Source organism: Vicia villosa, linkage group LG5, assembly GCF_029867415.1.
Source record: "Vicia villosa cultivar HV-30 ecotype Madison, WI linkage group LG5, Vvil1.0, whole genome shotgun sequence".
NCBI classification, from domain to species: Eukaryota; Viridiplantae; Streptophyta; class Magnoliopsida; order Fabales; family Fabaceae; genus Vicia; species Vicia villosa.
Window position 1 is genome coordinate 171560051 of NC_081184.1, and position 26118 is coordinate 171586168.

At 31.1% G+C, this 26118-nt stretch overlaps 2 protein-coding genes across 2 annotated transcripts; both read right to left on the minus strand.

Annotated features, from left to right (window-relative positions):
* Positions 1-6291: 6291 nt before the first annotated feature.
* Positions 6292-9831, minus strand: LOC131608215 (probable auxin efflux carrier component 1c). The gene is made up of 6 exons (XM_058880135.1): positions 8427-9831; positions 8022-8208; positions 7836-7921; positions 7163-7320; positions 6673-6749; positions 6292-6556 (listed from the first exon to the last, which is right to left on the minus strand). Exons 1-6 carry the CDS (start codon positions 9559-9561, stop codon positions 6490-6492), a joined length of 1710 nt encoding a protein of 569 aa, XP_058736118.1. The 5' UTR covers positions 9562-9831; the 3' UTR covers positions 6292-6489.
* A 10130-nt stretch (positions 9832-19961) lies between these two features.
* On the minus strand, positions 19962-21216 carry LOC131608216 (protein C2-DOMAIN ABA-RELATED 4-like). The gene is made up of 4 exons (XM_058880136.1): positions 21060-21216; positions 20805-20976; positions 20623-20718; positions 19962-20543 (listed from the first exon to the last, which is right to left on the minus strand). Exons 2-4 carry the CDS (start codon positions 20943-20945, stop codon positions 20253-20255), a joined length of 528 nt encoding a protein of 175 aa, XP_058736119.1. The 5' UTR covers positions 20946-20976; positions 21060-21216; the 3' UTR covers positions 19962-20252.
* Between the last annotated feature and the right edge of the window lie 4902 nt (positions 21217-26118).

A 26118-nucleotide genomic window follows, 5' to 3' on the forward strand; every position in this document is an offset into this window, starting at 1 on the left:
AGTTGACTCACTCAGCAGATCATGTCAATGTCAACACAGATGTCTTAACATCAAAATTTGCTGAGAGATCAATTGTGCAAATTGAGACAAACAAAGCATCCGGGATTGATGAATGTTCTTCTGAAAACAGTCAAAGAATCATTCAAAGGGAATTCACTGCTCCAAACAGTGTCCCAAGGAAGGTATCCATCGACAGTCAGGATCCCCTGAGAAAGAAGACATTAGAGATAGACCAAGTCTCAAGATTTTGGATGGAAAAAGCACTAAACTCACAGCCATACTTGAAAGATCTAGAAAGCAAGGAGAGCAGGATTCTAGTAATCACAACTGAAGATGCTAAGCTGATGACAGGTATGATTCCTACAAATCTGTTGAACTGGTTTAAATCAAGCTGGACACACCTTGGTGTATCTCACCAGAATATAGAGTGGAATGTCGTAACTATGCCTTACTACATCAAAAACAAGGTGGAGGACAAATGGAACCTCGTGCAAAAGTCAACTACTGATCTAGATATTGCCAATAAGCTAGATATCCAGGAGGACTCTCAGCTGACATCCCACCACAATAGCCCTAGTGTGATCATAGAGTGCAATTTTCCCTCAGAAACAGGTTTAGAGCTAACTCACAATGTTGAGATGCCTCAACAATCTCGGTTCATCATACTTGAAACAATACCTTGTCCACACACTCATACAGAAGGGACTAACCCTGTAAGAACCCTGAATGATGCAAGTATGCGAATGGTACATATGATGCATATTAAAGATGATCCTAACAAGAGTGACGAGAATGCTTCTAACAAAATCAATGGCATCTTCACAAAAACTCTTGATGCTACACAGGTTGAGAACTTACGAAGCAAGTTGGGACTCTGCATCCTTGAATAACCATAGAGTCGACAATAACAAAAAAAATAAAAATAAATAAATAAATACAGGTGGAGAAGACACTTTTGTTGGCTTTGGCAACTTTTATGACCAAACAGGGGGAGAAGTAATATGTGTCACCCCAGAACAACAAAAATGGTGGTTGTGTGTGATCAACAATACTAATTTGCTTATTTTTGTGTTGATCTGTTTGTGCTTGTGCTACTCTTGTGGTTGTTTGTCTGGTTTTGTCTAAGCACTGTGTGCATACTGGTGATGTATGTTGTCTGTTTGTATTAGCTTGCTTTATTGTGTTTTGATTATCTTGTGTCCGCTGCAAGTATTTCTCTGATATGGCGTGACGGGTTGTTTTAGCCAAAAATTTGCCAAAGGGGGAGATTGAAGGTGTTTTCAAGTTGGCTGCATTAATGGTAAAACATACCTGGTTGATATTGTCTTATGCAGGCTGCATATGTGTGAAGCTAATATAGGTTTTGTAGTGAATGTCATGACCGATGTCATGACATCCGTGTGTGACAGCAGGAGCTGCTATTTTTTTATTAAATGTGTTTCCTGATTTATCTCAATTATCAGTTTAGGAAACCTTTTATTGAGTGCTGCTTATTTCGTTCAGAAGATTCTGCAGATAACTCATTTTGTAACAGACAATTGGCGTGTGAATTAGGTTAACTTGATTAACCCTAATTTGTTTCTTAAAAAGCCCAAGGCCCAAGACCGCATATAAAAGGACTGCAATCCTATTTTGGAACGCAGACATAAAATTTTGTATTGTGAAGAGCTGTTGTTCTGTAATTGTCTCGTGTGATCCAAGCAATTGTCCTAGATGATTGCTTTGGAATAGTTTGTGTGTGTGTAATGTCACTCTAAGCTTTTAAGCACGAGTGTGTGTCTCTTGATTGAAGCTTTTAAGCAGATCAAGGTGTGTTTTTGAAGAGTGTCTTCTATCTGTAATTGTTTATTTGTTTATGTGTAATCACTACTGTGATTGAGGGGGAGTGGAATAGAGATATTCTATATCTAGGTAGAACCTAGGTAGAAGGGTCATTAGGTAGTGATTAAGTGAGAAGTTGTAAACGGGGGAGTTTAGCTTTGAATTGATACTACTGATAGTGGACTTCATCACTGGCTTGGTAGCCCCCAGAGTAGGTTGTTTGAACCGAACTGGGTAAACAATTCTGTGTGTTCTTTACTGTTTTATGCTGTTATGTTATTACTATCTGTGCTGCATAATTGTGGATGTCATAACATCCAGTTTGACATCGAGCGTGTGTTACTAGAATTTTCAATTATGGCTAATTTATTTATATAATATTTGGTTCTTATGTACATTATATTAAATATTTAGTAAAAATAAAAGTATTTAATATATAATAATTTTTTATTTACATAGTTAATAAAAGTATATTTTCAAAATATTTAAATTACAACATGTGCCATCGTCATTCTTTGTATAGAAAAACTAACTAATATTTTCTATTTTCACTTTAATAAGATTTCTTACTAATACTACTAAATTATTTAAAGGCTTAAATGCACTTTTGGTCCCTGTAAGTTAGCGAGGTTTTAATTTTCGTCCATGTAAGTTTTTTTGTCTGAGTCCCTATATCTTACTGTTTGCTTGAGGTTTAGTCCCTAAAGCCAAAATTCGCAAGAAAATTTGCAGGTTTCCTGTGGATCTTCCTGCAAATTTTTCTGCGGATTTTGATTTTTGGGACTAAAACAAATGCGAAAATGAAATATAAGGACTAAAACCAAAAAAAATAACTTGCAGGGACGAAAATGAAAAACTCGCTAACTTACAGGGATTAAAAGTGTATTTAAGCCTTATTTAAAATATAAAATATGAAAGTTATATATATATATATATATATATATATATATATATATATATATATATATATATATATATATATATATATATATATATATATATGAATTTTTTTTAGAGATTATTAAATAAAATAAATATATTAGATCTATTAACTATTTTTCTTAAAAACATATTTAAAAATAACTATGTGTGTCAATAAGCATAAGTAATCGAATGAAACATAAGTACTGTATGAATAAATAGTAATAGAATGAAACATAAGTAATGTATGAATAAATAGTAATAGAATGAAACATAAGTGATATATGAATAAATAATATCAAAATTGTATGATATTTTTTATTAATCATACAATTTGTTTGTCATTTATAAAATTTAAAATTTTAATGGGTCAAGTTCATCAATAATCAATATATATTTATCTATATATAATATAATTGAAATATTACCATTAAAACTTTAATGAAGTCAATTCCATCCAAATACAAAATAATATATTACGGATACTCACGGGTAATTATATGGTACACACATATGGTATTGATATTAACACATTTAATTAAATGTTGAATAATAACTAGAATAAGTTTACAATTGATTTAAATAGTTTTATAAATAATTCCAAAAAAAATATATTTATATATAGGAATAATTAACTATTGATTCAAATATTTTTATATAGGGATGGAATACTATATTTGATTTGTAAATTGAGTTTAATCAATTATATTAAATAGTTATTATTAATTGTATTATATAATTTGATAGAATATTTCTTCATTATAATATTTCAAAACTTTCTTTCGGCTTACATGTACTTCAATATTTTTCCTTTTAGGAATGTGGACGAGCTGGTAGAGATGGCCAGCCTGCTTCATGTGTATTATATTATAGCTACAGTGACTATGTTAGTACTGATTACGACACTACTGCTTGAATATAAATTTGTATCTTTTTTGGAAACGAATATATCATTCTTATCACTTGCCAGCATCATATGAAGTATGTTAACCATTGCAGGGAATTACTGAGGGCTTACTCTAAATGCCAAAATAGTGCTGAAATTATTTCTGTTCAAAATGAATGGCTATCACAAGCACGACAGGTTATGCTGGTGAGTTTTCTGTGCTTTTGTGATGTGCATGTGATTTTCCATTGGAATTACAGTTATGTTTTCTTTTTATACTATAAATTAGAGTTTAGATGAGTTGGACTTTAAGATTGATCATGGGCAACTTCAAGACTCATAGTGTTTGTTTACAATAATTTTTGTTCTCTTTGTTGTAGATATAGTGAAGATCTTAATGGAGGCTCATTCTGAAAGGGTATCCCGCTATTTGCGATATACCAGCAATTTGTTTTGGTTTTTATGATTAGTATTTGTTTATGTTTTGAATTTCAGATTTTTTTACCTAAATCATATTGTTTATATGTTTCATTTTTATTTCAAATTTAAAACAAATTATAAATATATGATCAAAATATTAAATGTATTGAATATTAACAGAAACATGAAGTTACTGATAAAAAATGGAATGTTAACGAGAGCATAAAGTTACTGATCAAAATATTGAATATTAACGAGAACATGAAATTATTGATCTAACTATTGAATATTAACGGGAAAACGAAGTTATTGATCAAACTATATTGAATATTAACGAGAACATGAAATTATTAATCAAAATATTAAATATTAACGAGAACATAAAGTTAGTAAACAAAATATTGAATATTAACGTGAGTATTAAATTACAGAGCAAAGTATATAATATTAACGGGAACATGGAGTTACTGCTAAAAATATTGAATAATAACAGAAACATGGCGTTATTAATCAAACTATTGAATATTAAAAGGAACAAATTTGGAATATTAACGGAAACACAAAGTCAGTGATCAAAATACTGAATCTTAACGGGAACATGAAATTATAGATCAAAATATTGAATTTTAACGGGAACATGAAGTTACTCAATAAAATATTGAATATCAACGAGAACACGAAGTTACTGATCAAAATATTTAATATTAAGGGGAACATGAAATTACTGGTCAAAATAATGAATATTAACGGGAAATGAAGTTTATTGATCAAAATATTGAATATTATTGGGAACACGGAGTTACTGGCCAAAATATTGAATATTAACGGGAGCACGAAGTTATTGATTAAAATATTGAATATTAATGGGAGCACAAAATTAATGATCAAAATTTTGAATATTATCGGAAACATTAAGTTACTAATCCAAATTTTAAATATTAACGGGAATAAATTTTGAATATTAAAGGGAACACGAAGTTACTGATAAAAATAATAAATGTTGACGGGAACACGGAGTTATTGACAAAATATTGAATATTAACGGAAACGAATTTGGAATATTAACGGGAACACGAACTTATTGATCAAAATAATGAATATTAACGGGAACACGGAGTTATTAATCAAAATAATGAATATTAATAAGAACATGAAGTTAATGATCAAAATATTGAAAATTAACGGGAAGAAATTTGAAATATTAATGGGAATACGAAGTTAGTTATCAAAATAATGAATATTAGCGGGAACATGAAGTTACTGGTCAACGTATTTTTCTATTAATTATGTATTTTGAATGAATCATTATTATAAATGAGTTTGTAGTGGTTTCACATTAGCCTACAAGAGAAAGCCGATAGTTTGAGATTGGGCTGATAGTTTGTAGTTATATTTGAGCCAAAATAATTAATTTTCTCCTTAGCTAGCCAAAAATAATAGATTCTCCTTAGCCGATAGTTTGAGATTGGGCTAATAGTTTGTAGTTTAATCAATTATATTAAATAGTTATCACTAATTGAATTATATAATTTGATTGAATATTTCTTCATTATAATTTGTGAATATGCAATTTTAAAACTTTTCCTTCATTATAATTTGTCAAATAAAATATTACTATTTTTATAACTTTTTCAATTTTACCCAAAACTTAATCTTTTACTAATATCTTTTATTTTTCTCAATCACAATGTGCGAAAACGACGAGTACCCGTGCGAACGTACGGGTAAGACACTAGTTACTATTAATAAAAACGTCTTAACAAATTAAATTTATTTTATTATTAAAATCAATTCAATCAATTATTATTTAAAAAAAATATAAAATCAAAGTATCCTATGGATAAAGTGGAAGGTAAGTCTGTTTAGTTTGTAAAACTATTTTCTTCTTTTATTTATTCAAATGTATGTTACTTGGAATTATTAATACAGAGATGATAAATTATTCAAAAGAACAATAGTTATTTTTAGAACAATAAAAATATTTTAAAAATCATCCATAATGCATTTCATACTTTTTATCACAATTATTTACTCAAAATTTTTATCATTTTTTATCAACAAATTTAAAACGAATATATACTTAAAAGAAAAACATTTCCACAAATAAACAAATATTAAGTTTGATTTATTTTTCTTAATTATAACTTGATGAGTGGTGTGCAAATTGCAATATGGGGACATTTTAAGTTTGAAATCTAAACAAGATAATAACCATAGGTTTTTTATAAAATCAACTACTCCACTAGGTACTAGCATGATTCTACATTTTTCACTAAACAAGAACAATTCATTTAAAGAATAAAACTAAAACTAATTGGTTGGTTCCTACTATTCTTAAATAGTAATAAATGTGATGTTTTTTTCTCGTGGTCTAAGCTAGAAGCCTCAATTAAGCAATTCCTTGCATGAATGCCAAATGTAATCTTCATTTTGATATCCATTCATAGCCCCAACAAGATGTAATAAACCAACGTTATGGGCAATGCAATCAACATCCCAAAAATTACCCTGCATTTAATTCAACCAGCTCCATTCATTAGCATTCAATGAAGAAACCTAATTGATGGTAAAAAAAGGTGAGGTGTGAATAGATATTTTGTATACATTGACCAAAAAATACATACCCTGTACTGAGAATATCAGGATGTACATTGTATTCCTTGGCAAAAACAAATGGGACAATTCCTTGTGGAAGAGCTGCCTGTATTTTTTTTAACAAACATATATAAAAAGTGAAGCAAATTGTAAATTATGATGGTTTCAAAAGTAGGGTCAGAATGACTTAAGTTTTCAGAAGTCTTAAGTAGGGTTAACCACGATTTAAATGTGACAAATATTTAAACGTGTTACATTTTTGACCATTTACAATAGTCCATCTTGCACACTCTCAAAGACGATCGGCCTTGTATGTACACATAACCACAAGAATAAAGGTGTACGTCATAGACTCCGATACAAGGTCCAAAGTTTTACCACGATTTATTTGATTTAACTGTGGCAAATGTATAAAGACTCTGTTTAACTGTAATAAAGCGTGGCTAATTAAAATTTCTCAATTCAGTCGTCATAGTTAAATTGTGATTAACTAAGAGCTCAACAAGTCTACTACTATACCTGAACAATGGCAACATGCAAGAGGGTTCCTCTAAGACCAACAGCAATGGAAGCAGCTGCCATGACAGCTGGACCGGTAAGGAATCTAACGGCCATTGAAAAAGTTGCTACAGAATTACCACATACTATGATCCTTGGTTGCAAAGCCATAAACAAACCTATCATTATTCATGTCAAAAGCATCATCATAAGTCATAACCATAACCAACATAAAGGATACAAACATGCTCTACTACTAGTACTCTTTGACTTGTGCAAAAAACATCTTTCATCATCATCCCCACCAACCCACCACAACATAAACATATCGAAAGTTTTCCTAAAAAGATTCATAAAGCAACAGACATATAATATTATTATTATTATTATTATTATTATTATTATTATTATTATTATTATTATTATTATGATTATTATAACAACACTGTTTTTCTTTTTTGCCTGATACACTATAATGAAACACTTGCTTTCTTTATCAAACAAAAAATTATTCCATATATAATATTCAAAGTGAAAATGGAATCATAAAAGATTTTTTATCCCCTCTTTCAAGTAAAGAAAGGTCAGAACAAGTGTGAAGCTCTACTTTTTGTTACATAAAATATTCAATTTAATACTAACGATGAAGATGCTATGCATGCATGTATCTATGTGTATGTATGTATATACTAACCAAGACTGAACATGGCCATGCCAAGTCCTGCATCTGATAATATAGAAATGGACTTTGCTATGATAACAGGCATTTCAATATTCCACCTGCAATATTGCAATGAAAAACAAAACACCAAACATTATTACTATTGTTCATAAAAATTATTGTAAATAAATGGTGAAAAATGTAGTATAGTAGTAGTACCTGAATGAAACAAGTGACCAAGTTAAGCCTATAATGCTGGAATATGTGTTTGGATTTCTGATAAATTTTCTCCAAACCATTATCAATATTAGCCTTGTCATTACACTTGCTGGTGGCATAACTTTAGGGTTCCCCTTTCCTCTTTCCTCATTCCTAGACTCATCTATGTATTCCTCTTCACCCTCCCCTAATAATAATAACAATCATATCAATTAATATTAATCAACCACATAAAAAAAACAAAAAAAAAATTAAGCTTCATTTATATCTGCAGAGACATCTAACTGCAGAAGCGCAGATTCAAACCTAAGTCTAATTGCAGAGATTTAGGTTTGAATCTGCGATATCCTATTTATTCATGAAATTATGGTCATTAAACTAATAGAAGAAAAAAAATAAAAAAACCTTTTCTAGGAGAGAGATTCATCTTGACTTGTTTCTGATCATGATGAACTTGAACTCCATTTCCAGTTCCAGTTCCTCCATATTCAAGATGAGAACCGAACACATCAGAAACATGAGAGCCACTTGAACTCCAAATAAACATATGAAGGTCATCAGTTTTCACAGCCACTTGACCATTACTATTACTACTATTGTTAGCCTTCTTAGTAGCAACATTCTTAGGAGAGAACATTCCAGGGTTCGGTGTAGGATAATTATTCCCCGTTGTTGGAAGATCATAGTTAGAACTTCTTGGTGTTGTTCCCTTCAAATCAGAAGCACCAAAGTTTGAATTTCGACCCATCATTGAATAGAAATCTGTGTGGTTGAAACTTGACCCTCTTGAAGTTAGATTCCTAGAAGATTGCAAAGAGTATATCTCCGCATTTGTCAGATTTGAAGCACGAGGTGTTGTATTTGCATGAGAATTATGAGATCTTCTTGAATATATATCCGATATTGAAGCATTTGATTTTCTCACTGTAACATGAAGCTTCCCATCTTCTTTAACTTCAGCTTCTGTTTCCAAACATTGTCTTCCATCCATAGACATTACATCAGAATCAACATGAATGGAAACAATGGTGCCAGCAGTATCTGGAAACTGTTCTGAGATAAGCATTCTCGCCCCTCTATACTCAAACAAGAACAATATCAAAGTATACCAAATTATACACTGAAGAACCACGATTTGCACCATCAAACTCCCTGAGAACTCACCGTACATCCCTTTCAAGAGAGGTATTCCCATAACCAAAGTGTTCGGAAGAGTTGAAATGGAAAATAGTGTTATTGTCCATTCTAAACAACCTCTTTTGCTAACATTAGCCCAAATGGTTAGAGCGGTTATGACTATGATTTTCTGGAGTGTGTCTGCGGAGAGGAACCGTAGGTTCATTTTGTATGGATTGTTAGAGGCTATGAAATGGAATGAAAGTAAAGGAGCTGCAAAAAAAGCAACGAAACGGTTGATTCCTGAACATTGATCAGGAGTGAAGATTTTCCACCATTTGACTGAACCATAAGCTAAGATCATGGCTACATACAGTGGCACCATTGTTGTCATAACATGGTAGAAATCTGTTAATGTTATCATCTTCAAGTTGTTGTTTGCTTGGTTTTGTTTTGTTTTCTCTAAGTTGTTGTGTTTGGTTTTTTGTGCAGTGACTGAATGAATGAGTGAATGAATACAGAAAATATACTATTTTCAGCTTTGGTTTGGGTGCTGCTACTAAGATTAACCTTCCAGTTTCCAAGAAATAAAATATAATTTATTCTGAAATATGTTTGAAGAAAAGAGGGTTTGGTTTGGATGGTTTATCTTGTATGGGGGGTTTTTAGTCTAGAAAAAGCATTTTGTGTTGGGTTTGAGGTATGTGTTTAACTATAAGTACTTATTTTGGAGACAATAGCTTAAACTTTTGTGAACAGATTCTGACTCTAGTACATACATGTCTCCACTCTCTTTTTTCTTCTTCTTCTTTTCTTGTGTGTGGAGTACAAATACTATGAGGAAAGTCATAAAATTAATCTAATTTTTTTTTTGCTATTTGCTGAATTTAGTAGTAACACATTTCAATTAAAATTTTAGTTCACAAGTATTTGGGTCAAAGGACATAGTAAATATACTAAGTAATTGAACAAAATACATTAAATACAATAGTAGTATGAAACAAAAGGGTAGACAAATGATTTTTAAAATACTAATTTGAATGAGGAAAAGGACAAAATAAACTATTTTCAAAAGAGTTTGTTGAATTCAAAATATTGAATATTAACAGGAACACGAAGTTACTGATAAAATTTTGAATATTAACAGAAACATTAAGTTACTGATAATTTTTTTGAATATTAACGGAAACGAATTTGGAATATTAACGAGAACACGAACTTATTGATCAAAATAATAAATATTAACGGGAACACGGAATTACTGATCAAAATAATGAATATTAACAAGAACATTAAGTTACTGATCAAAATATTGAAAATTAACGGGAAGAAATTTGAAATATTAACAGGAATACGAAGTTACTTATCAAAATAGTGAATATTAGCGGGAACATGAAGTTACTGGTCAAAGTATTTTTCTATTAATTATGTATTTTGAATGAATCATTATTATAAATGGAGTTTGTAGTGGTTTCTCATTGGCCTACAAGAGAGAGCCGATAGTTTAAGATTGGACTGATAGTTTGTAGTTATAATTGAGCCAAAATAATTAATTTTCTCCTTAGCTAGCCAAAAATAATGGATTCTCCTTAGCTGATAGTTTGAGATTGGGCTAATAGTTTATAGTTTAATCAATTATATTAAATAGTTAACACTAATTGAAATATATAATTTGATTGAATATTTTTTCATTATAATTTGTGAATATGCGATTTTAAAAGTTTTCCTTCATTATAATTTGTCAAATAAAATATTACTATTTTTATAACCTTTTCAATTTTACCCAAAACTTAATCTTTTAATAATAACTTTTATTTTTCTCAATCACAATTTGCGAAAACGACGGGTACCCGTGCGAACGCACGAGTTAGACACTAGTTACTATTAATAAAAACATCTTAACAAATTAAATTTATTTTATTATTAAAATCAATTCAATTAATTATTATTTAAAAAATATATAAAATCAAAGTATCCTAAATGGATAAAGTGGAAGGTAAGTCTGTTTAGTTTGTAAAACTATTTTCTACTTTTATTTTTTCAAATTTATGTTACTTTGAATTATTAATACAGAGATGATAAATTATTCAAATGAACAATAGTTTTTTTTAGAACAATAAAAATAATTAAAAAATATTTTTATAGTTTTTAAAAATCATCCATAATGCATTTCATACTTTTTATCACAATTATTTATTCAAAAAATTTATCATTTTTTATCAACAAATTTAAAACGAATATAAACTTAAAAGAAAAACATTTCCACAAATACTAAGTTTGACTTATTTTTCTAAATTATAACTTGATGAGTGGTGTGCAAATTGCAATATGGGAACATTTTAAGTTTGAAATCTAACAAGATAATAACTATAGTTTTTTTATAAAATCAACTACTCCACTAGGTACTAGCATGATTATACATTTTTCACTAAACAAGAACAATTCATTTAAAGAAAACTAAAACTAATTGGTTGGTTCCTACTATTCTTAAATAGTAATAAAGGTGATGTTTTTTTTTCTCTTGGTCTAAGCTAGAAGCCTCAATTAAGCAATTCCTTGCATGAATGCCAAATGTAATCTTCATTTTGATATCCATTCATAGCCCCAACAAGATGTAATAAACTAACGTTATGGGCAATGCAATCAACATCCCAAAAATTACCCTGCATTTAATTCAACCAGCTTCATTCATTAGCATTCAATGAAGAAACCTAATTGATGGTAAAAAAAAAAGGTGAGGTGTGAATATAAATTTTCTATACATTGAACAAAAAAGTACATACCCTGTATTGAGAATATCAGTATGTACATTGTATTTCTTGGCAAAAACAAATGGGATAATTCCTTGTGGAAGAGCTGCCTGTATTTTTTTTGGACAAACATATATAAAAAGTGAAACAAATTGTCAATTATGATGGTTTCAAATGTAGGGTTACGATTTAAAGGTGAGAAGTATTTAAACGTGTAACTTTAAATAATTCAATCAATAAACTTTTATTCTATTTCACCTCTCAATCCATTTAATTTCATCAATCTAAATAAAACTAAAGAACATTTATTTTAAAACTAGAATGTTACTCAATCACAAATATAAACAAAAAGTTAATAACAAAAATACCTAAATTTAGTATTTAGTTCAATTTGAACCAAAAACATTAATTTTCTTGGACCAACTTTTAATTATATTTAAAACCGAAATCTTTATAAAAAAAGTATTTGTAATAAAACACTACTCAACTTTTTTACAAACAGATATTTTATTTGAAATTCTCAAATAATGTTCTTAGGAAAAACTTAGAAAATTAATTTAAATAAATGTGTAAAATTAATACAGCTGTACTTAGTAATCTACTGGAGTATGTCCTAAAAGTGATAACCTAATCTAATCTAGGCATGCGTAGAAGTTAATGATGGATGGCATTGAGGGGAGCAGGGAATGAAAGTAAAGGGACCCGGAAACAGTACTTACTACTTATAAGGCGTGTCAGTAAATATAGAATTCCTAGATATCAGAATCAGAACCCTGCTTAGTTGCATGCACTGCCATATGCTTTTATGCTTCCTAAAGAGAATAAAACCAATGCATGCATTTCATTTCTTTACATTTCAATGTTTTTTTTTTTTTAAATCTCAAATATGTTTGTCTTATATAGAGTAAATCATCGTCCGGGGCTTTTGCCTTTGACCATTCATCAAAAGATAGAGGAGATACTCATTAAAGAAAACTATCGATGCAGGACCATTGTTATAATTAAAAGAGCAAATATTAGAAGATTATTCGGTTATGCCTTGATCATTTGTCTTCATCGGGTGTCCCTTTAAGGTGGTCCTTGTCCACCCAAGTTTTGAAGTTTTAATTATGGCTAAAAAAAATGTTGTCCTCGACCTAACCCCACGGTGATAGGATTGTATTTGATGATTATTTCATATGATCTGACGATTTTTAATATCTTTAGATGTTTGAAGCTTCTAGAGAATTTTGTATCTAGACTCGATCACGAGTAATTTATATCTTGTAATCTAGTCAAGACAATAGCCCCCAAGTCAGGTTCAGTGAAATCAAGTCGAGGTTTGTCTTTGTGATTCCCTAGGATTGGTTTGTGGTTTAGAGTCTAATTAACTCTGATTTTAAAAAAAAATTGACTTCACTAATTCTTTAAACCCCTTATGAGTTGGACTTTTGATCGTGGGGACCATATAGTTTTAATTTCCTCGGTTCATGTTGGATTGTGCTTTGATTATGACATGATGTATGTTTTTCTAGGTGTTTGGGGTTATTTTAGGTTATTTCATTATTGACTCTTGTTATATCTCTTTAGACTACTATGAATCTTTGTAGGTTTGTCCTTAGAAATTTTAGATTTTTAGTGCATCTAAGGTACTTACCTTTATATCTAGGTGTAATAAATACTACGAATTGTATTTGATGATTATTTGATATGATCTAACGATTTGTAATATCTTTAGACGTTTAAAGCTTTTAGAGAATTTTGATCACGACTAATTTATAATTTGTAATCAAGTCAAGACAATAGGCCCCCAAGTCAGGTTCAGTGAAATCAGGTCGAGGTTTGTCTTTGTGCTTCCCTAGGATTGGTCTGTGGATAAGAGTCTAATTAACTCTAATTTTTAAAAAAATTGACTTCACTAATTCTTTAAACCCCTTACAAGTTGGACTTTTGATCGTGGGGACCATATAGTTTTAATTTCCCCAGTTCATGTTGGGTTGTGCTTTGATTATGACATGATGTATGTTTTTCTAGGTGGTTGGGTTTATTTAAGGTTATTTCATTACTGACTCTTGGCATATCTCTTTAGACTACTACGAATCTTTGTAGGTTTGTCCTTAGAAATTTTAGATTTTTAGTGCATTTAAGGTACTTACCCTTATACCTAGGTATAATAAATATACCGTGAGAAAAATGTTGCATAATTATTTCTACCATGCTTACGTGGCTATTTGTGTTTGCCTATTTTTTTAAAACATGAACTCATTTCGCTCATATGTATTTAATAGGATTATGTCCTTTGATTTGCTTTTAGTATTATTTTTAGCATCAACTACAATCAAGTTTAATGTTGATTCAACCCTTATAACAAATTTAACCTACGTCGTGGACTCACATCAAAATTTTTTTAGTACATGTGTGTTTATCTTAAGATGAAACCGTGATCCTCAAGTTTTTTGCACCATGTGTCATCTTAAATGGTACTCCCTCTGGCCTTATTTATAAGCAAAAATTTCTTTTTTAGGTTCATTGAATAATAAATGTATCTGGTCTATTATTAGACCAGATGCATTCATTACTCAATGAACCTAAAAAAAGAATCTTTGCTTATAAATAAGGCTGGAGGGAGTAAATCACTAGACATACCTAAGGTCTATTAATTTTTGTACTGATATTCCTAATATTTAAGCTTTTTATCGCATCCCTTTGTTGACTTTCACTTGAGGATTGTGCATATTTCTCCCATTACCAAAGTTTCACACAAGTTGACATGAGTTATCAACACGCCATGAAAATAGTGTTTCAATTGTTGTTGATTTGGTCACCACTTCAATGCAAGTGTAGAAGATCCGTACTTTGCACTTGAGAGGTTTAAATAAGGGGACACATAGTCTTATTTTGTTTTATAAGGACTGGAAGCCGCTACAGTAGGTTACTTTCTTTTCACGCTAAAATTTGCTTTGTACAAATCGGTCAATGGAGAACTAATCCTAAGGGGACACATAACCTTATTTTGTTTTATAAGGACTAACAGCCGCTACAGTAGGTTACTTTCTTTTCACGCTAAAATTTGCTTTGTACAAATCGGTTAATGGAGAACTAATCCTAAGGGGCAATCAGTTGAATTCGAATTCCACAAGACTTTGAGGTTTTTATCAATTTCAATTTAATTCAGTTCCTTTCTAATTTGTTCTATAATTTTCGTTTTCTTAATTCGTTCTTATAGATTGGATTAATTTCGATTTATGTATATCCTTGCCTTAATCGTGTTTAACTTAGCTTTTTCGTTAGTTCACGCTATCTATAATCGTTTGCTTAGTTCGGTGAACCGTTTGCTTAATTCAGTGATTAGGAACATAACTCGTGTAGTATTGTCAACGCTTATTTCTTCAATATTGCAATCGAATAAGAATTGGAACCGCTTAGGGAATTGGAATTGTAATGACCAATCATAAGTTGGAAGTCGAACCCGTAGATTAACCTGTTATAATAACTTATTTCAATAATCACTTAGTTACTTTGTTTTACATAATCGAATCCTAAACCAAAACAACCCCCCCATAATCGTTTCAATTGGTCAATAATAATACAAGAATCCTTGAGAACGATATTCGAGTCATTGTCGCTATCTACGGTCTTTTAAAAATTACTCGTATTTGCTCCGCGTGCGACAGCAGATCAATCTCATCATCATCCTTGCTAGACACCATTGGAAATATAAGAGATATTCTCTCTAGTTTCTTTATGAGCTTGTTATGATTTGAGTGCATTGTCATCTGATCATTCACGGGTGTCATTGAAAATGTTTGAGGAGTGAAAGCTCTCTGATTGTTGGCATGCATTTTGCTAAAATACACTGAGGAAGATCATGTTGGAAGAGATGCTATATGACTTAGCATTCAGACTTCAACATGTTGAAGAAGATGTCATGACATCCTGGCTGCAAAAAGCTGATATGGCATGTGAATCAGGTGTTATTATTTGCTACAGGAATATTTAAATTAGCTCAGAATATTTGAAGAAATCAATCAGCTGATATTTTTGCCAAGGTGGATTCAATCAAGAATATTTTCACAGTGTCTTTGATTGGAGACATTATAGGAAAGATTGGATTGAAAACCTAATTTCTTGGAGAACAAGTAGCAGAATTTTGGCAGCCTCACTGCTGCGTTTTTGAAGCCCAACCCTGAATAGAATTATATATATATAAGGGTTGTAACCTAGTTTAGGTATGGAACTGATATTGTTTATTTTAGGGTTTAGGAATCCTTATTTTTGTATGTTCCACGGTGTACATTCATAAACCTTTAGGTGTTGAATTTTGTTTGATCTCTTAAGCTTGTAAGCAAGGAGAGTATTTGCATCCTCGTAAGCTTTGAAGCATCGAGGAGTAGTTTGCTTATTTTTATTTTGTCACGGGATTGTGACTGGAAGGGATTTGAGGAGGGCCTCATACTTAGGTAGAAATCATAGAAAGAGTAGTGATTAAGTGAGAAGGGTAAATTGAGACTGTTTAACTTCGAATTGATACTATTGGATATTGGTTTCATCTAGGGATGACAACGGGTCGGGTCGGATGCGGGTTTTGCACTATCCAAACTCGTACCCAAAATCGACATCTGAACCCAAACCCAGAGGATGTTCGGGTTGCAAAATAACACTCACGCCCACACCCGTTAGGTTCGAGTTTTTTACCCAAACCCGCAACAAAATACATAAAATACATTTTTTCTACAATTATCCACTATATATATATATATATATATATATATATATATATATATATATATATATAATATAATATATATAATTTGATATTATATATATAGAGGTTAAAGGTAGTGCACTGACAGTGTAAAAAAATTTTACACTGTCATCCAATAAAAACAAATCGTTTTGCCATGTCATATAAATTTTTTAAAATTACAGTATGATTTATCCTAATTCATGGTTGTGGTTGGTTGACAGTGTAAAATTTTTTTACACTGTCGGTGCATTACCCAATATATATATATATATAAACGGATGTGATTTCGGGTGCGGGTTTAACACTACCCAAACCCGCACCCGAAATATCAGGTGACACCCGAACCCGAATCCAAACCCAGTCAACTCGGGTTTTCACCCGTTGACTCGGGTTCGGGTGGGACCCGTGGGTTTGGGTCTTCTTGCCATCTCTAGTTTCATCTTGGCTTGGTAGCTCCCAGAGTAGGAAGGATTGTTCCGAACTGGGTAAACATATCACCGTGTCATTTACTTTCTGCACGCTTATTAATGATGTGATTATATTTGTTCATAACTCAGATATTGTGTCGTGATATCTCATTCGACATCACATATCTTTAACCAGAATTTCAAGGAGGATGAAGAGAAGTCATCGTTTATTTGTTGTATTTCCCTTGATGTTGCTTTAGAAGAAATGCGGAAGACTTCCCTTCCTTTAATGTCACACCTCATAAGATATTTTTTTTATATTTTGAGTGCATACTTTCCTATTCTTCTTCATCCAAGTAGGAATCATAATACATCAAGATTTTTCGTGATTAATCCACTATAGGGTATAATCATGTTCTTCCTTTTGCTCTCAAACTTATGATGAACCATAACATGTACCTAATTCTTCTCAATTCCATTTTCCAAAAACCAAACCGAGTGAATATCCGATTTTTGAAAGATGCTCGATTTAATCTCTTTGGAAAGAGAATATGATTCATCGTATAGTGAATCATCCGACTATCCGGGCATATAGCGTCGACGGTAAGAGGATAAGGAATTCTAAAAGATGGACCAGTTAAGAAAGATAGGCCATAAACAACAAAATTGAAATTGTTACCTTCATCGTGTTAGAACAAAATTTTGTTCTGCAATAATGCCTTTGAATTTTGATGATATCAACAAGTATGTTTGTATGAACAATTTTGGTACTCTAATGTTTGTTATTTTGATTATTTAATAAACAGGTTCTGAATCTGATGAAAGAAGTTGCCAAAACATCATAAGAGACTAAGTTCCACTTTTGCGCTACACGAGTTCTCATGAACAGTAGCAAACCACTTCAAAAGGCACTGAAGTTGTGACTCTAATACGCTATCAAAGAAACAAAGTTCTGAAGATATGAAGATAGAAGTTCTGAGGAATAGTCTAGATGATGAAAACTTATGTTTCTGAAGATAAAAGGTACTGAAGACCAAGTGTTGAAGATTTTGAAGAAGATGTTCTGAAGACATGAAGTTCTGATGACCCAAGGATTATTTTCTTTCTTCTAACTCATGCTCATCAGAAGCCTCTGAAGCCCAAAAAGATAACAAGATAACATTAACGTGGTACATGGTACATGGTACAAAATGAATGTTTCGCTCCACTAGCATGAAAGGATGACGCGTCATTCGATCTTGTCCACCACATTGTTCAAGCTGCCAACTTTCTGGAATTTCCAAAAATACCCTCAAACGGATATATTATTTTATCGGCTATAAATAAGCTTGAAGACCTAAGGAAAAGGCTGCTAATTCACGTTCTTACAAGACTGTTCATAAGCTTGAAATACTGTTTACTATCAGCTTGTGTAGAAGCAAATATATTGTACACAAACCTTTTTCAAATTGTTGTTTGATTCTGTCTTAAGGGACCAGTTGGTCAGAATCCTTGAGAAGTTTAAGATTAGTGTGTCTTAGATATTGTACGTGATTCACTTGCAGTTATCTTGTACATTGTAATAATATGTGAGATTATTGGATTAAGACCTTGATTGATAAGGCAAAATTACCTTGGCAAATGGACTGGATTAGCTTGATAATTTTCAAGTGAACTAGTATAAACATATCTTGTTCTTTCCTTCTTGCATCTTTAACTTTATTATCAATAGTGAAGAATAATTGTTTTTATTAAAGGAGATTTTCAAAGAAAAGCTTTTGTTTTAAAAATCAATTTAAACTCCCTCTTCTTGTGTTTTTCACACCTTTACACTGTCCCATAGATTGTAGTCTTGATTATTGAATGATAGATAAGTTGTAAGCTTGTGCAAATTCTTGCATTGAACATCCTTACTAACTCGACATATCTTCCTTGAGGTGCTTTGAAAATGAAATTTCTTAAGTCGACATTGTTGAAGGCATCTACAAAGAGGCAATTTGTCTTTAAAATGTGGATAGTCGGCCATAGATTATTACATGTGTTCAGATTGTGAGATTGTTCAACCGGACATTGGAAAAGGTAATCGAAAGAGTATTTACAAGACGAATACGATTGTTGAAACTATAATAAGAAACAATTATGGCGGTGCAATAAAGGGAATAATAGAAATCCGATGGAAAATTCATGAGAATCAAAAGATGATTCTCACATACAACGCCAATATTCTGTACTGGAATCAAGCATAAAAGAAAAGTTGAAGATGACCACTGCAATAAGGCTTATGATACAGTGGTTATGGTTTTCTAGTGAATAGATGAGGTACCTGTAAAATGTTAGCACTACAACGCTTGAGTCAGTGTTTAAATGAGATGAAGAAAGTGTGTATGTTTAAGAATAATATATGGGTGAGATTCAGAGTCATGCTTATATAAAGGGGACGTTTAGAACTTTTCCCGATTTGTTTGACATGGAGTGTAGACAATCGGACGATATAATCAATGATTGAGATGAAGAAGGAGATCGTGCTCTTATCTAATATATATAAGTGAATATCTTCTTGTGCATAAGTGAATAGAGCACTCTTTTCTAAATTGAATCTATCAATTGAATCACTCTTAATAAACCAAGGTCTTCCGCAAATCTAATGGAAAAAATAAATAGTTTGAATACTCTAAATCAATAACTAATGATTATACATGGATTGTCTAAATGCAAAGTGACTGCAAATGATCCAAACAACTTTTTATTTTTTTATATACTTAATAACTAAGTAGGAGAGCATATGATAATTTAGAGGTCAAACTATTAGTTAATTTATTCTAACTAATAATCTGTAGCTCACACTTTATTCTTAAATTTATTTATTCACCTGTAGAATTAACCCTTATAAAATTATTTACTCAACAACATTTAAAATCAAATTAATAAGTTCAAATAATGAAGAATAAGGAAAAAATACATATTCAAATAAGGTTCAATTTTTTTTTTTAAATGCATGAAACAGTTACAATATAAAATTTCGTTTAATCGTCTATAAATAATATAGTACGTTGATACTTATCGGCAAGTATCAAAGAGTACATGCCGAGAAAGAACAATGACGAATAAGGAAAAAAAAAAAAAATAGAAATTCAACCCTACTAACAATGCCCTAGAACAAAAAATAAAAAAATAGTTTGTTGTGCAATGCAATGCAATTTCCAGTAACAACTAATGAAACAAAGAATGGTGATTTTTTGTATTGAATTTAAAATTATAAACCCTTGGAACCAGGAAGAGCGATCCATTGCAATTGAATTTCAACTTCACCACATTCAACATGTCGCAATCTAAGAACAACATCTTGGACAATTTGTCCATCTGTATAACTGATGCAACTCTCTTCTGCCAAACAATTTGTCCTACATGGTTGTATTCTGGTGATTATAGTACCACTTGGAAGATCGTTTATGTTCATCTTCAATGCCTCTATAAATGGTGAAACGTCTAATTCAGCATCTCCCATATTGTCATCTTTGCTAAATGTGTCATAATCATACACAGTCTACAACAAAAAAAATCAATTAGGTCTATAATACAAAATGATTTTTTTTTTAATCTTATATATAGACAGAAAAATTTACTAGTTTGAATGGAAGAACGGGATCGGTGATCGAAAGTGTAAGATCTTCATTCCATTCAGGATTGATATCCTTTTTAACCACACGAGTCTTGAGTTTCTGAAAAAATGTGAAGTAAAAAATTTAGGATATATCTGTAATATGTCGTGTCAGGTGTCTGTGTCAGAGTTGTATAGATAGTATACCTGCTTGCCCATCTTAACAACGATGTATGGATCGCTGGTATTAACATCACGAATGGCGAGGTTGACACCGCGCTTGATGCGAATTCTTAAAAGGCCAAGAAGGTCTTCCATCAATGACTTACAATTATCTCTTTCTCCCATTCAATATCTAACTCCCCTCCCTTTATTAATTCTTTAAAGAAAGAGAACAAACGTGTCACAATGATTCTTGATTACGAATATGCATTATTCAAAATATGTAAAATATATTCTTACCAGATAGTTGGTGGCTAAATCAAATATCTGAATCTTGACGATGGGGAGAGAGGGAGTGTTTGTGTGGGAGATAAGATACAAGTTACAGAAAGGGTTGAATTTATGAGAATGAAAGAGGTTGGGAACAGAAAGGTTTAGTTGTGGTGAAATAAGAAAGAGAATGAAAGGTAATGGTTTTGAGAATTGCATGGTACCATCAACGTGTTTGACTCTGTTTTCATCTCTCCGTCAAATACGTTATTTACTTACCAAAATTTTGCTGGTTGACCCTTTTTCTATCTCATACAATAGTCTTATGCATGATCTTGCATCACATGCATATTTTTATATTTAAGAATGTAATTTATTTAATCATAATAGTAGTAAATTTTGTATTGAATATCTCATTACCTACTAGTCTCTATAGCCTAAAATAAGTACTTATATATATGTAATTTTTTATTATATATTGTTTCGAAAAAATATTTAAATAATAAGCTGTTTTATTATATCAATAAATCATTAATTTTATTTTTATTATTATAGCTTTAAGTTGTTTTATTATATCAATAAATTATCTTTTCAATCATTAGCAAGAAGGAATTTACAAAATTACTCATTTTTTTCTTTCTCATACAAATTAACTAAAAAATTTAATGTGTGAAAAGTGAAAAACAAAATAAAATGGAGGATGTAATTTTATTTTATTTTGAGTTTTAACAAAACCATGGAATCAAATCACTTACTTTTCAAAACAAAACAAAAAACAAACAAATTACTTTATTGGGCTCAATTAATCATGCTTTGTTTTTGTCAAATGTAATAAGACTAATCAAACTTGAAAATATAGTAAAAGCATATTTGGTCAAGGTAGTGTCTTATTTGATCAACATCTTGATATGATATTGACTAAGTATTGAAAATATGATTATCAGATCATTGTCGCTTTGAAGTTACATATTGGTGAAGGAAACAGACCCATCATCGTTGATTAACGAACGATGACACTCAACAGGGATCATCCTTATAGTATCTGTGAGGTTGAAATGATGATTCAATTGGTCCTTCAAATAGCATATTATTTAACATTGACATTGATCCTAAACAAATGGAGGATAGTTCATTTGTTGTAGTAGATTGTGGTTGGGTTAGAGTTTATTTTCACAAGGTTTGGGTAAGAATTCATTATCTTGTGTTGTGAATTGTAAATGAATCAAACACATAAAATTACGCAAACTCGTGTGCTTTGTAGTTTACACAAATTGTCAATGTGACCACATATCAAATAATCATGTGTTCATAAGATTCAAGATTCAGATTCTATAATCTGAACTTAGGATTGATGTATTTACACAAGTTCGAATTTACAATCCAAATTTGTAAAACGCCTTCTTAAAATGTATTCGAATTATAGAATATGACCTTATACTTTACAATAAAATGCATATTTTGTTGATATTTGAATATTTGATTACGCAAACATCAACATGAATAATCATAACATGGTAACATAAACTAATATTATAACAAGAAATGTACTCCAAAAATTATGTAATGTAACACTTTATCTGAAATGCATAATAGATAAGATAGTGTGCATATACATAATTTTATACAATCCTAAGCAAAATATAGTATAAAAATACATCATATTGTGTCATGCACAAACTACTCCAATGACCAATCCCTCCTTATATCTTGTATCACAAGACATTCTTAGCCTCCCTTATAATTCATTGCACAACATTGTGAACTACATTACTCTTTTCTACATCCCCATCAAATAATAACTCATATGCCAAGTATAAAATACGGGCGCATGTCATGAACGTACTACTTTCATTTTATTCCTTATCTTTTATTGCTTCAATTTCTAGTGCTTCGTCCATAGATAAAGATGTGATATTTCAAAATACCACCTCGTGTATCTTGCCTCAGTCTCCCAAACATGCAAAATACATGTGCCTCAGTTATCTACACACAATGTGTGGTTCAGTTACTCAATATACCTCTTATCAGCCTATTTTTGACTAATCATATGCCTAACAAAGACAGAGGAATGTTTGGGAAACTAAACACGTACCTACATATGATCTAAATAAAGTAAAATCATATCTCATCTAACGGAAAAGTGTCACTGTGAGTGGCTTAGGACTAGGAGAACACATCTTACGATAATAGGCGGTCTAAGAACTCTTATTAGGATTCTCGAATAAGATGTCCTACTAGGAACTATTTGGATAATTGGAGTTGTTTTAAAGCTTAAAAAGTTGAAGAATAGTGTCTGTGTTGGCTTACCTCATTTATACTCACACCGCTCTTAGAAGACTTTAACCAATGCTCACCTGAATTGACACAATTATGAAAGGGCAATCAACAAATGATTCAATACACTGACTTCTAAGAGATGCATTTGATTCACCCATTCTCGAGAACAACATCCCAATTATGACGCTCATATTCACGGATCCCGTGGCCGAATATTGATGTGTGTCACAAACTGTCACCTTGCAAAGCAGAGACAATGTCTTGGAAGGAAATTTTTATATGCCGTTAGTAAGGTACATAGGGCAAAAACCTAGTTATGATGCAAGAAATTTCCTCATGAGGGACAATGGGACATGTAGACCCTTTTCCCCGTGTCACATAACATCCCTCGTGAGAATGCCATGCTAATCTCTCAAATCAATTTAATGGTTAACTGCATTCCACATTGTTCCACAAGCATACGCTTACCAACCATTCCCCTATATAAAGAGAAAAACATGTCACTTTGTTGGTCATCCCCATGTCCACCGCATCGGAAATTGTGAACCCCCATAACAGATTATGAGTCCACTCTTTCCAATCAATTCCAATTCTAGTACAAAACAAATATTATCAAAAGGCTACCTAAGTCACACAATCTATCTTCTCTCCTTATAAACGCAAATGACTTGCCATATTCTTGTATCTCTCAGTTGATTAATTTTTCTGTCTTTTCTTTATCTTTTCTCACTACTTCAACGCTGTACTTCCTTATCAGGCCTTTGGAGGTCCCCTCTCTCTCTAATTTTTATTTTTCCTTTTTCTTTTTGTGTTGTTAGAAAATTCAAGAGTTATATATATGCATTATTTCACAAATTGATCATGTGTTTTATTTATAATTCTATTGAATATCAATCTCTATTATTGAAGTTAAACATAGATTTGTTGGTGTTGCTCTTGAAAGTATTAATTGTTAACAATTAACTACTGAAATTGTCAAAGAGTAAACATTGGAACAATGTGAAGAGGTTTTTTTTAAATGATAATAATTGTAATGCTTATAAATTTGTAGATATATCATAAGTGGGTAAGATAAATTTGTACGTAAAACCAAGTGTTTGAGGAGCTCTATTCAAGAAGTTGCATATTTCATAATTTATTTTGTTATATATTTTGGATTGTTAGGCTAATAATTATATTTTTATGTATGATTCTACTTTATTATATCTAAGGTTGCACTTAGTAAGTTGTGACAAATATTCTATACCTTTGCTTGAAAACTTTTTGTGGTGTTTATCTCTTTAGAGTTTTTTTTTTTTAAATGATAAGAGTTAGACATCTCAACTAATGGATTTTATAAATATTTTAAATATCACTTAACTACGTTTATAACTATGTATGATTTATTTGATTTATAAAAATTTATGTGATATGCAGTTTTATTGTACATTTAATCTTGTTTTTAAAATAATATAGATAATAAAATATAAGACAAGTTTATTGAATAACATATCCAATTAATAATTGGACTAAACTCAATCTTGTCAGCCCATAAGACAACCATGTCAAACCACTTCAAATGTTGTTCACTAGCAGTTACAACTCATGTAATGTTCACACTCTATATAAACTCAAAAATATCCTTCATATCTTCCATATTTCAAGATTCAAATGCACCTATTTTATAAGAAAATCACTTTATCATTGAGGCACGCCGATTTTTGCCAAAAACATGTTTGGAATTTATTCTCTGTATGTTACCTTGCATGTATATCACTCTTCATGTTTTTTTATCATGACCTTATTTTCTAAAAAACCTTACAAAAATATCCTTCCTTTGTCTTTCAATACTTTTACTTCAAAATAACATTTATTCGTATTTTGGTATCAAAATGAGCAAAAGAAGTTAGAATTTTAAATAATGTACATGTATTAAATTGGTAATTGCTTAAGATCATATTTTTTAGCATGAACTAGTACGTTGCATATAGATTATTCTAATATTGAATTTGAAATGTCTTACGTTATGATTGGTTGTAGTTATGGTGCACTCTTGGGATGCCCCAAATGTTGTTTCTGAGGCTAATGCATATGTGGAAGTTAAACTAGGGGATGTCATGTAGATGTTGGAAAAATAATTTACAAATAAATAGGAGTTTGCTATTCATGAACCTATGTTTCCAAATTAGGGTTCAGGATTGTAATCGGGAGATTGTTTTTGGTTATAATAGAAGACAAACATTAGTGCTGATGAGATGCTAAAGAAGTGGCAAATATAAAGCACTTATCTAAAAGTTGAACTTGATGACACCAGAGCTTGTCTCTGGCATGACATTGAATATGGTTCAACCCAAAAATATATTGTCAATTTTGAAAAGGAAAATACCCAAAAGTGTCGCAACTATTAGGCAGGTGTACAATGTTTGCACACAAAACAACAAGGCGACAAGAGATCCAAGATCTCAAATGCATCAATTATTGAACCTTTTCGATGATGATCATCATGTATCAAGGTTCAAAGTTTGTAAGGATGGAAAAATTGTTTGAGATATATTTTGGAATCATCATAATTCCAATAAGTTGTTCGAAACCCCTCCCTTTGTGCTTATAATTGATTCAACATATAAGACCAACAAGTACATGCGTACTTCTGGGAACTATTGTTATTACTTCTACAAATATGACTTTTTCAGTTGGGTTTTCATTTTTGAAAAGTGAAAAAAGGACAACATTATGTGGGATTAGGAAGTGTGTCATTTTTTAAAAGTGAAAAAAGGACAACATTATATGGGATTAGGAAGTGTGTCAGACTATGTTAAAAGACCAAGAAAAC

Bases quoted from the DNA above. Each gene is read 5' to 3' on its own strand.
- LOC131608215 (XM_058880135.1), bottom strand. From the start codon at position 9,561: ATGATAACATTAACAGATTTCTACCATGTTATGACAACAATGGTGCCA. The intron at 7,321-7,835 runs GTTAGTATATAC...GAATAATGATAG, and splicing joins CATGGCCATGTTCAGTCTTG to GTTTGTTTATGGCTTTGCAA. The intron at 6,557-6,672 runs GTATGTATTTTT...AATTAAATGCAG, and splicing joins CCTGATATTCTCAGTACAGG to GGTAATTTTTGGGATGTTGA.
- LOC131608216 (XM_058880136.1), bottom strand. From the start codon at position 20,945: ATGGGAGAAAGAGATAATTGTAAGTCATTGATGGAAGACCTTCTTGGC. The intron at 20,719-20,804 runs GTATACTATCTA...ACATTTTTTCAG, and splicing joins TTGTTAAGATGGGCAAGCAG to AAACTCAAGACTCGTGTGGT. The intron at 20,544-20,622 runs GTAAATTTTTCT...TTTTTGTTGTAG, and splicing joins CCGTTCTTCCATTCAAACTA to ACTGTGTATGATTATGACAC.